Below are 12,022 nucleotides of genomic sequence, written 5' to 3'. Positions count from 1 at the left end.
ACATCCCAGGCTTCCATGGGTCCCGGAGTCCTGGACGGTAGGGCTTCGTGAGTAAAACCGGACTATAAGGGCCTTTTACGGGAGAGGATCTTTGCTCTGACTCTTCCTCGGGGTCCAGTTGGAGACTCTTTAAAGGGGACACTTGGGTCTGCAAGCAGGCTTCTTTTCCCCCTTGACGTGTAGGTTAAGGATCTGGGCTCGACCTTCGTTTTGAGGTTGGGCCCCCAGGTGTGGGGAGTGGTTTATGAGTCTCGTTTGCCGTCGGGACTGAGTCAGAACGGGGAGCCCCTGGAGACACCTGCCGTTGTCACAGGAAAGGAAACGGAGGTCCTGGGAAAGCTCAGATCCTTCTACCGTTTGATGTTACACGTGCACAGGCCCTAAGTTCCCAGGGGAAAAGTCCGTGAGGCCCAGAGCCGTGATTGCCGGGCAGTGAGCTCTGGGACCGCCCCTCCTCCGTCTTCATTGCCGTCTCTCGCAGGCACCACCCCACAGGCTGTCTTGGGTGGGGTTATAGGGTTACTGCCCTGTGTGGACGTCCTCACACCCGGGGAAGCGGCAGGCTCGGCTGTGTTCATGCCCCGAGGGGGACCGGTGGGTGTGAGCCCAGATGCCCACAGCATCGTGTTCTGGCTTTTTTCCAGCCCTGCCTCCTTCCAGGTGGTTCCTGGGGTCACCTCTCACACAAACTGCCGGCATTCAAGTTCCTGACTCACAGTCTGCTTCTGGCGGGAGGTCGGGGAGCGGGGAGAGAGTGTGTCACCGAAATACAGTGGGAGATGAGAGTACCCACCTGGCAGGACTGTCGGGGATCAGTGTGGCCCCCAGCACGGCAAGTGCTATGGAGTGGGCCGTGTCCACAGTCTCCCCTCATCTTTGCCACCCCTCTGGTTTAAGGATCCATAGTCAGAATGAAGTTTTAGACGCCCCCTCCCCGCCCCCCATGCTGCACCAAGTTGTTGTAATCTGTCCTTTGCGTTCGGAAACCTTGAATCTGGTCATCGTGACACATGCCTCTGTCTGCAGACTCCACTGTCAAGTTCATTTCCTTTCTTCCTTGTCTGCTGCACTTCACTTTTCTGCCTCTGGTTTGGAATCTTAAAACAGCCTGTGGTTCTTTTTTTTTTAAAAAAAAAAAAAAAAGGTAGGAAAGATGACCCAGCACGATAACTGTGTTTGTGTTGGTTTGTTTATTCCTTGAGTGTGCGTGAAGAGGCTGAATTTACCTCATTCTATTTTGGTCTGGAGCTGGAGGCTGAAGGAAGTGGGGCGACCAGGGAAAGTCTCAGGCCATGAGTCTGCCAGCCTTGGCGTCTCGCCCTCCCACGGCCACGGTGCCAGCCACACGCAGCTGCCCGGCAGCGAGGGATTTCCAGAGCCGTCCCGGAGGCTCCACGGCGCTCCCCACAAGGCCTGGCTTTTCTGGGGGGACCCAGAGGTCAGTGTGTTTCCCCGCAGATCCGTCTCTGAGCACTGCGGTCACTGGCGTGCCTTAACGGGAGGTCGAATGAGATGACAGGGCCTCTGGGTTCTGGAAATTCTGGGGCCCGAGCCCTGGAATCTGAAGCAAGGGGGAGCAAGCGTCGGATCCAAAAGTAAATCTAAGATTGGCTTTCCTGCCAGCTGCGGCTCCCTGCCCGTCCGTGACCTATGGTTCCCCCTGACACGTACGATGAAGGAGGGGCCCTGACGAGGCGACGGCACAAAAATGGCCTAGGTGAGCTCCAGACAGCTGCCAGCTGCCACCTGGGGCCCCCTGATTATGCAGGCGGGCCTGTGGGTGTGGGGCGTGGAGCTGCCTGGGGCTGATCAGAGGGCCTGGGTGGGGCGGGGGCTGAGGCCCTGGGGAACTGGAGCCAGAGCCATTTCTGGGGGCGCCCGAGTAATGTGAAAAAGCGTTCGCTCTTCCTCTTTCACAAACAAACTACAGGAAGCGGCGCCGGAAAGCCTCGCTGTCTGGTAAGGGTGTTCCGAACGCACGAGCACGTTCAGCATGTGCTCGAGGCCCACGGAGCGGTGCTGTGTGCTCGGTGCTGGGCCGCGGCAGCAGCGAGCGAGGGGGACTGGTTCCTGCCCACGAGGCACTTAGAGTCCGGTGGGGAAGGAAGGGAACCCCAAGAACTATGCAAACGAAGCCGAACAGCAGCCCGAGCGCCGGAAAGGACGCTTCGAGGGCATCGATGAGGACACGCCCATTAGGGCTTCGGAGGAGCTTCCCTGGGGCGCGGAAGGGGGAACAGGTGCGCCGGGGGCCCAAGGACAAGGCACAGTGTCCCGGGTGGCAGGAACGGCGTGTGCAAAGGCCTGCGGTAGGCTGGAGTCTGCTACGATGGCAGCCTGAGAGGAGGCGCTGGAGGCAGGTGGGAGGTTCTCGGAGCCCATGCCAGCTGCTGGGACGGGCGCGGGGGGCAGAAAGGGTCAGGGCAGGGAGGTGGCAGCTCTCCCGCCGCTGTGGGAACAGTTGCAGGCATCCCTGAGCCTCCGTCTCCTCCCGCTCCCGGTGTCTGGAGCCGGGCCGGGGCTAAGATGCTGTGTCCTGAACGCGGGTCAGAGCCACAAGGTACTGAGCTCCTGCCTTAGGGCTGGGGCTGCTTAAATCCAGCGGGATGGTTCACGTTGACACTGAGGTCTGCTCCCACCCAGAGCCCCGAGCCTCTGGCTCTGCTGGCACTTGACCTAAGCATCCCATTAATCCATCCTTAGAACGGTCCTCACTGCTGTTCCCACTCAACAAACCAGAGAACCTGAAGGGCGGAGGTCGGCTTGCCCCGTCACCCCACTGGGTTTTACCACGACTTGCTGAGGACGCAAAGCCTTGTGTTGTGATGCTTACACCCTGCGCACCCGAGGCATGAACCACGGGCCTCCCTGAGGCCCTCAGCACAGAGAGGGTCCCGTGCGCCCCTCAGACCTCCTGACGGTTTTCTCTCGCTGGTAGGTGCGTCTCTGATGGGCGGGGGGAGCTTCCGCTTGTAGCCACGCTTCTCCGTCTTCATTCCCGCCCCGGTGACCCGGGGAGTACACACAAGTGTGACAGCTTCTATCACATGCCGTTGCCAGAGTTGACATTTCTTTACAGCAGGACTTCTCAGAGCTTTTAAAGAGCCAATGTGCATTATGAAATCTCTGAGGGGCAGTGATCATGGGGTGCTTCTCAACCTTCTTCAAGTACAGAGCCTTTTTGATTTTGACCTTCTCATTTTCCTCTCTTGGATTCCTATTAATGGGAGGCAGTTTTCAAGACCTTGATAAACTGCAGACCCTTCATCTTGCAGATGGGGAAACTGAGGCCCAGACCTTAATGGCTGCTGACTTGCTTCCTGACTTGGCACACAGGCCTCCTGGGCTCCAGACAGGAGTGTACTCGACCCTCCCGTGAATGCCGGGGTGGCGGGCACGGGAAGGGAGGAGGGAGACAGACAGACATGGTCATGGGGTGGGGAAGCCGAGGGCTGGTGACTCGTGCTCCGGCTGTGGGAGGAGAACATGCTTCTTTGTGTATTTTTCCACCTTTCTCCCAAATGACTTAATTTAGTCTTCCTGGATGTGCACAGTCTTAAAGTGTGTTTAAAAAAAGCCTCGGACCTCCCTGACTTCACCTTCCCACCCTGGGACGCCTGGGACAGTTGGGCATTCCCTGAAGCCCGAGGTGGGGCGCTGGGACCTGGGCCGGGCCCTCCCCAGCCCGGGGCTCAGGAGGGGCGCTCGCAGCCGCCACACCCGACTTCCTCCGTCTCCTTTGATCCCCTTCCCGGCCTCCCTGCAGGGCCGCTGTTTGCTGGCTGGTCTGACTCCAGGTGCGTGGAGCTGGCCTCCCAGCCTGACTCATCCTCCGAGCACCGTGCCTGCCCTTCTCCATGACACCGCGTCAGCCCGGGGAGGCTCTGGCGTCTCCGTCGCGGCCTCTCTGGCTCTCTGTCTTCTGAGGACTGTCCTCCAGGCCCAGTGGCCGTTCACGACACGCAGGGTTTTACGGCGTCCGGCCCGCCGTTTCCCAAGGGACCGCAGGGCAAGGGTGAGGGTGAGGGTGAGGGGAAGCTGAGGGACAGAGCGGGGTGAGGGAGGGCGTCCGCGAAGCCCACTGTTCCCACCTCCCAGTTCTCTGAGGACCAGACCTTCCAGTGGCCAGAGGCCTTGCAGGCTCCAGCCGCCACTCACCTCCACACTCTCCGGGCACCTGCACCCTGTCCTTGTCAGCCTCGCTCGTCACACTTTGCTTACTTCGTTCCCTCTGCCAGAATGCCCCTCCTGCCCTCCTGGCCGCCTTAGCCCTCCCTGCTCGTCCCTCTGGTCTCCCTTGGGAGACGCTTCCCAAGGCTCGACCTCCCAGAGCACCCTCGCCCCCCCATGTCCAGTCCTTTCCTTCGTCTGCTGGCCCAGAGGACGCCTTCCTCTCCCTCCCGCCTCCCCATCAGGGTCGAACGACCCTCCCCGTGTGATGCGCCCACAGCCTCTGGAGCCAGAGCTCCGTCCCCGGCTGCCATCGTATATCTGGCTCCTGGCAGGGCACCTGAGACTCGGGGGGCGTTCAGGGCGCCCTTCAAGGAGTGGATCAGCCAGTTCCTAGGACCGCTGTGGCAGATGACCACACACTTAGTGTGCGGGATAGCACGCACGGACAGTCTTACGGTCGTGGAGGTCAGAAGTCCTAAATGGATCTTGCCAGACACACATCGGGGTGTCCCCAGGGCCGGCTCCTTCCGGAGTTTCCGGAGGAGAAGCTGTTTCCTCGTCTCTCCAGCTTCTGGAGGCGCCCGCCCTCCTTGGCCCGTGGCCGTCTGGCAGTCGTCACGTCTCCTTCCCCGACTCTCCTGTCTCCCCGTCTCGCTCATACAACCCTTGCGACCGCGTTGGGCCCACCTGGCGAATCCAGGGTCATCTTCCACCGCAGAAGCCTTAGCTATCACGTCTGCCAAGTCCGAGTGCGTTTGCCTTGGAAGGCAGCGAATTCACAGGTTCTGGGGATTAGGGCATGGACATCTTGGTGGGTATTATTCTGCCAACCGCAGAACCTGAAGTTCATGTCCCTCCCTGACGGGGAGGCCACTTGGTACCGGGCCAGACACATTCTCTCCTTGATTCTCTTCTCTTCCTCTAACCCCTGGCAGCAATTTCTGGCTGGGGGCCCCGAGGTGACAGATAGCTCCGTGTGCCTCATGTCACCTCCCGACTGGGGCCTGCCACTCACTAGCTAAGGATGCTTCTTTAACTCCTCTGCATCTCAGTTGTTTAATCTATAAAGTGGGGGTCATGAGCGTATGCACCTCGTTGGAAGAGGAAGGATTATTTATTTATTTATTTTTTATTTTTATTTATTTAGTTTTTTAGGCAAAGCAACCCTTGGTTGACCTCACAGATTGCAAGGACCTTGTCAGCTTACAATCTTTTATTTTTTATTTATTTTTTATTTTTATTTATTTAGTTTTTTAGGCAAAGCAACCCTTGGTTGACCTCACAGATTGCAAGGACCTTGTCAGCTTACAATCTTTTATTTTTTATTTATTTTTTACGCCGATGGCACCTGGTCTTCCTGGGTGGTCTCCCATCCAAGTACTAACCAGGCCCGACCCTGCTTAGCTTCTGAGATCAGACGGGATCGGGCACGTTCGGGGTGGCGTGGCCGTAGACTTGGAAGAGGAAGGATTAGGTGGGAAAATGTCACTCAAAAACTGGCACACAGCAGGTACCCAAGACGCAGGGTTGGGGTGCCGAGGCCTCCAGCACCAGTCACGCCTCCTGGAGTGACCTTGGGCGACTCCGAATGTGGCCCTTCCAAACCCCAGCTACGTCCGCTCCTGAAGGCGATGGGCTGGGTCTGAGGCTGTGGCGACAAGCGTGTTTGCATCCCAGCCACCTAGACCCAGGCCCGAGACGGGGACCAGCACATGTGCACACGGCAGAAACTCTGGTCTTCCGGGCTGAAAAGCAGCTGGAGTAGATCTCCGCGGTCCTCTCTGGCTGCTAAGACCTGGGCTGCTGCGACCCTCCGGCAGGACGAAGGAGGCGTCGCCCCACGGTCTCGCAGGGTAGGAGAAAAGGAGAGTGTAACTGTGGCCTGGGACTGGACGCGGACTGTCCAGGTGCGGAGGCAGCGGGCGCAGGGTGGCCCAGTCGGCGTCTGCGTTTCCTGTGGCTCCTGCTCCTGCCGGAAGTGCCCAGGGCCGGACAAAGCCCCAGACTTCACTTCTCGGCCCTGTTTTGCCAGCTTCAGGGCCAGATTCCCTGGAGCCGCGTGTGTGCAGAGTGTAAATAAACGTCTCTGAGGCCACGGTCGGCGAGTGGCACCCTGCGTCCCACATGGGGTTCTTGCTGCCCCTGGCGTGGGTCGTGGGTGAAGGCCCATGAGATCACGGTCTCTAAATAGTCTCCAAGGAGCCAGAGGGCAGAGAAAAGACTTTCCACCTTCCCACGTCGGAGGATTTAAAATACCCACTTTTCCATCGTGGTAGAACTTTCCAGGGGAAGGTGGGCTGAGAAGCTGGCGGGAAACCGGCTCTGGGAGTGCGTGCAGCTCCTCCGGCTTGTCCCTGCGGGTTAGATTTCCCGAGTCCTCATGGTCGTCCGTGGGAGGAGAAGCCCACAAGCCCCAGCAACACTGTACCCGGGGGCTGGTGGTTCAATATTAACACCCCTCCTCGCCGAGGAGTTGGGGTTACCGGAGGTTCACGCCCCAGAGAGCAGGGCTTTGGGAGAACCCGGGTTTCGGGAGGGGAGACGTTGACCTTCTGGGTCTCACCGCTGTTTCTTTCATCAAGAGCAGCATGAGAGGGGACAGGAACGCCAAGTTCGTCCCCCGCATCTGCTGCCTCTCTGAGCTGGGAGGAGGGGGCTAAACCGTCCACACCCTACAGGGCAGGAGAGGCCACCCACCTCGCCCAGGTTGGTCCCCCAGACCCAATAGTCCCCAAAAGGATCTCGCCTCTTGTAGGATCTGCGCTTGCTAAGTTGGGACAGTATTGATGTGCGTGGGTGGGGGCGGGGGGGGAGCAGCGTACTTCAGAGTGAGCCGTGGCTGACACGCTGGAGCACGGGCGTGTTGGCTTTTCACGGACAGGTGTGTAAACCTCAAAAACATTATTAGTGTAATGACCTCATTCATGCTCTGTGTTTGGGGCTTATGTTGACTGTATCCATTTAAGAAATAGATTTATTGAGGCATAATTCACGTATCATATAATTCACCCTTGTAAGGTGTATACAGTTCAGTGGATTTTTTTGTTTTTTGTTTTTTGGGGTTTTTTTTAGTATATTCAGAGTTGTGTGACACATACCACGATTCAATGTTACGATATTTTCATCAACCGAAGAGGGAGCCCACACCCGCTAACAGCCATCCTCCCCCAGTTGCCCCTGGTCCTCCCCAGTCCCTGGAGAAGGTGGCATTATCCCCACTTCACGGAGGCGCAGGAGTTAGCCGTCTTGAGCTGCTTACCTTCTGCGTTCCCTACTACCTAGATCTCGTCCCCCTCTAGAATTTTCTCTGCCCCACGCAGTGTTGTGACAGTCAAATCCACTGTGCGGCATTCAACGACTTCCTGTGTCCCTTGTCCCTTGGTGAGAGGATGGGTGGAGGAGGTGACAGGGCTTAAGCGCGGAAGTTCGCGGGTCAGACTTCCCACGCCGCGTCCTGTTCTGTCCCTTGCAAGGGCTATCCGTGTGGACAGTCGACTTCTGCTCTGAACGTCACTTTGCTCCTCTATAAAATGGGAACGACCGTCTCGCTGGTGGGGAGATCCGGGGAGCTGGCACAAGGAAAGCCCCTAGATTTTCAGCTCTGGGGAAGATGAAAGGATGCACTTCATGTCCTAGGGGCCCTTCGCCCCGAGATTTTCCCAGCTCTGCCGTCACCTGGGCTGGGTCAGGGAGGCTGGTATGTTCAAGGTAAATAAAATGTCACGAAGGGCTTGTTCGGTTCCTCCTGGTTGTGGGAACCATTGTGTTCTAATAAGATACCCCAGGTGGCAGCTAGAAATTCCCACTCACCCGCCTGTCAGCCTGGCCTTGGCCGGGGAGCACTTTCTCATTGTCCTGGTCACGCGGGCCAAGCGCCAGTCTGGGCCTTCCGTCTGGCAGCAGAGCCCGCGTTCGCACCTTGCTCTCCTGTCCCGATGCCTTCCAGTGCAGGTTCAGCTCTTCCAGACGTGCCTGGAACAAAGTGCAGACTGTGGCTTGGAGGAGGGGAGCTGGTGCATTCACGTTGATTCATGGATGAGTCAACGCTAGCCTGTAACATCTGGCCCTCGGTGTCACAGCCTGTAATGAGGGAATGCTTAGTATCGTTTGGCAAGGCCTTCACTCATCAAAGGCCTAATTTTGTTCCCCAAGTCACTATTCATTGTTTTAAAGGCCTAACCAGATCTCTGGTCACATTTTCCAACAAGTTACGATTTTCCAGCGAAGTCACCACCCAGGTTTGTGACTTCTGTGCTGTGGTGTGGATGTTCCGACAGGGGCCATGGGAGCCTGACTCAGTAGAGGAATTGTTTTGGTTCAGAGTGGTGTTTCTTCTCTCAGTGAATTGTCAAAAACAGCTGGCGGCTTCATCTTGGTGGCTCTCCGTAGCCAGGAAAGTCATCGAGGCAAACAGGAGATGAAGGCAGCAGGAAATTCTGTGAGGACGTCCCCCATGCCAGTTCTGAAATTGCTTCTGGAAGGGCCCTGGGAGCAGGGAGAGGAGAACAGGTCAGGGAAGGCTGTCTCGTTGTTCGAGAGTCAAACTCAGGGTCTTCAAAATCCTTTGTGGCTCTAAAAAGACTTCTTAGCTTCTATAATCTCTCTTTATTAGAGAGGGGAGTTTCTTATAGATCATAAGGGACTTCAGTTTGCCTGGCTAGGGGACAACATACTGTCTTATATTGTGGCTATGTTTCGTTGGTCCTAAGATCAAAAGTCAGATTCTATTCATATGCGTTGCATGATATAATTAAGCATTTTCTGAATGTAGTTCTGGCAGTTGTTGACTATTACTTAAGAAAGGGGGTTTTGGGGGACCTGGGGTGGGGATAACCCGTTTCCTTCTTGTGGTCTCGGCGATGCTGTCCACCACCGTGGAGAGCCCTGACCCCCATGGCCAAGGGCTGGGCGTGCACTGACTAGGCCAGCTAGATTCTCTGCCCCCAGACTTTTGGATGGAGATGCAGAGGGGAATGTGCTCAAGTTCATCCCTTCGACAAGTGCGATGAGACAGCCTCCCCCTCACCCCTGCCTTGGCTCCTGTCTGTTTCTGAGCCTGGTTCTCCATCCCCGCACAGGCTTCTCTGACTGACTTGTTAATCCCTCTACCCACTTTCAGTGGGTTCGGAGTTAGAGTAAATTTGAGACACTGGCTGAGACGACCGACTTAGTTCCTGCATGCCTTCTCAGCTGTCTTATACGTATTAATGTGCCTGGTCAATGTCTAATGTGTCATGGCACGCAACAAGTATAATTTGGTCGACCTTACGAACTTGGAGATCTGCAGGCCACACAGGAAAGATCAATGAGCATGATTGGCAATGGTTTTAGAAGGAAAAGTTGGGGACGGGGCCAATAGGGGACGTGCGCCTCATCTAAAGACATTTGCTCCTCAGCTCCAGCTGGTGGCTTAGTGGGCTCTGTTACAATGAGTTTAGTTTGCCAAAGGCTGTGAAGTGGTGGCAGCTACAGCCCAGCAAAGGTGGTGTCCAGAAGAACCGTCTTCACGTGCGGTCGTAAGCTTGGGCTTGCAGGTGACCTGGCCGGGTTCTAGTCCTGCCTCGACTGTGTCCTAGCCGTGTAACCCTGGCAACAACTCTGCCTTTCTGAGCATCAGCTCTGAGAGCTGCACGATGGCAATGGCGCAGGTAATACTGTCCACCTCGTAGAGTGATTGTAAGGACTCGGTGACATGGTCCTGGTCAAGCATTTCGACCCAGGGCCTGGCACACAGTAAGTGCTCAATAAATACTTGCTATGCCTGATGGAGAGAATTCACCTTCATTCCCCAAAACATTAGATCGCCCCAGGTATGGTAGAGATTGTCAATACCCAGGAGCAGGAGCCGGTTGGGTGCTGTTCGTCACTGTACCCCAGGACCTGGCACAACGTATGGACTCAAATACTTTAAGTTGACTACTGAAGGACTCAAAATAGGGAAACTTTGAATCCTTATCATTAAAAGTGTGAAAGACATTATGATACCTCATATACTAGAATTCTATTATCTAGATATGTAAAAATCCATCCACCTACCCACCCATCATCCCATCCATCCATCCATCCATCCACCGTCCATCCCTCTTCCATCCACTACAAGGTCAGTGTGGTTTTACGCATTTGGCTCCTGCAGAATCTGGGGGAGAGAGCAGTAAAGGGCTTCCTCTGTCAACGACGTCAGCCTGGGAGTCTGCCTCCTGACACCTGGCGGGCTCATGCTGCAGTCGTGTAGCCTGGGAATGGAGAGTTTCCGCACTGGTGCCCAGTTGCCTGGCTCAAGCCCTAACTTGGCAACTTCCTGGTTAAATGACCTGCGGCAAGCTGTGCTTCTTCCATGTATGCAGGGGAGGTGGCAATGTCCTTACAACCAGGGTTGTGAGGCTGGAATGAGATCATGTGTGCAGAGCACTCGGGACCGGGCCTGGCGAACGGTGAGTAATCGAGCAGATGTGAACTTCTGTTCCCTGAGACAGCCGGCGGCACGGAGGCCGTGTGACTCCTGCCTTCCTGGACTCTGTCCCCCGAACAAATCTGAAGAGCAACTGTGCCTCGTAGCAGCGCCGCGTCCCCTGTCTGTATCTCTCCGCCTGTTCTGTGCTCTTGCCCCACCACAGCCGCCAAGAGGTCTCTGTGCCTGGATCGAGGTCTGACGCACCCACTCCTGGGGGACTGCTGGACCTCGTCCCGCCTCCCTCGCCCGCCACTGTCCTCTCCGTCAGCGGCGAGCCGGGTGACGGGGCGACTGCGCTGTGAGCTGCCGACCTGAGCCTGCATCTCTCTTCCTCTCTTGCAGGGAGTCAGACCTGTTCCTGCTTGACAGCCGTACCCTCTGGGCCTCCGAGGAGGGCTGGCTGGTGTTCGACATCACGGCCACCAGCAACCACTGGGTGGTCAACCCACGGCACAACCTGGGCCTGCAGCTGTCCGTGGAGACCCTAGATGGTAAGCATCGGCCCCTGCCCCAGCTAGTTCTGACGCAGCCTGTGCTTCTGAACTCAGGTGGAATCTCAGCAGCGTACGTGCTCGTTCCCATCAAGAGTCGACTTCCCTGCCCCTCTGCAACCAGGCCTCACAGTCCAGCCTTTTGATCCCAACCCAAAGCAGCCCCTAGCCCTTTTGCAAGAGGCGACCGCACAGCAGGCCCCTGTGGTCCCACACCAGCTGGGCTAGGGATGCAGAATCTGTGGCCCACCCCGGCTGCTGCATGAGAACCTGCACTTGAAGGGGAGCCCCAGGTGGCGTCTAGACACACAGCAGTCAGAGACATGCTGACGCAGGCTCCTCGGCCTCAGGACATGGCATTCTGGGGTGTCCTGTGCATTGTAGGGTATCCACAGCATCCCTGTTTGCTTCCCACCAAATGCTGGTAGCATCTCCTAGTCGTAACGTCCCCCAAACGTCTCCAGATGTTGCCAAATGTCCCCTGCAGGTTGTAGTGCACCCTGGCTAAGGGCTGCACTGGTGCAGGGCATTAAGCCCCTTCCAAGAAACCCTGAGTGTGGTTCTGAGTCCCAAGTACTTGGAGAATCCGCTGTTCACCTGCCCCTCCCCCAGCACCTTTCAGGCCCCCCCACAGGTAACCTGGTTGGCTTCAGTCCTGTGAGAAGGGCAGACAGGAATATGAGTGGGGGAATAGGGTGGGCCCGGCTGTGCCAGCTTCTCCTTCCCCAAAGTGTATTTCTTATTAAGTGGAGATAGTTTGAGAGTGTGTAGCTTCTTCCTATCCCGGTCTCAGGAAAAAATAAAAAGCGCTTATTTTAAGACAGGTAATACACGCCCATGGCTCAAAACTCAGAAGTTACAGACGTGTGCAGCGGAGATCCTCCCCCCGCCGTCCTCCCCCCGCCGT

General features: G+C 56.7%; 1 protein-coding gene and 1 pseudogene across 2 annotated transcripts in view; one reads left to right on the top strand and one right to left on the bottom strand.

Moving 5' to 3' along the window:
• The window catches only part of BMP7 (bone morphogenetic protein 7), a 79,474-nt gene that overhangs the window by 39,140 nt on the left and 28,312 nt on the right, over positions 1–12,022 (top strand). For both annotated transcript variants that reach the window (XM_006921935.2, XM_015597172.2), the window contains exon 3: positions 10,967–11,115. In XM_006921935.2, coding sequence (XP_006921997.1) covers positions 10,967–11,115 — 149 coding nt within the window. The remainder of the gene's footprint in view (positions 1–10,966; positions 11,116–12,022) is intronic.
• LOC112471095 lies at positions 5,510–5,628 on the bottom strand (annotated as a pseudogene).

The sequence above is a fragment of the Pteropus alecto genome, unplaced genomic scaffold, assembly GCF_000325575.1.
Source record: "Pteropus alecto unplaced genomic scaffold, ASM32557v1 scaffold45, whole genome shotgun sequence".
Taxonomy (NCBI): Eukaryota; Metazoa; Chordata; class Mammalia; order Chiroptera; family Pteropodidae; genus Pteropus; species Pteropus alecto.
This window is presented reverse-complemented; position numbering and strand designations above follow the sequence as displayed.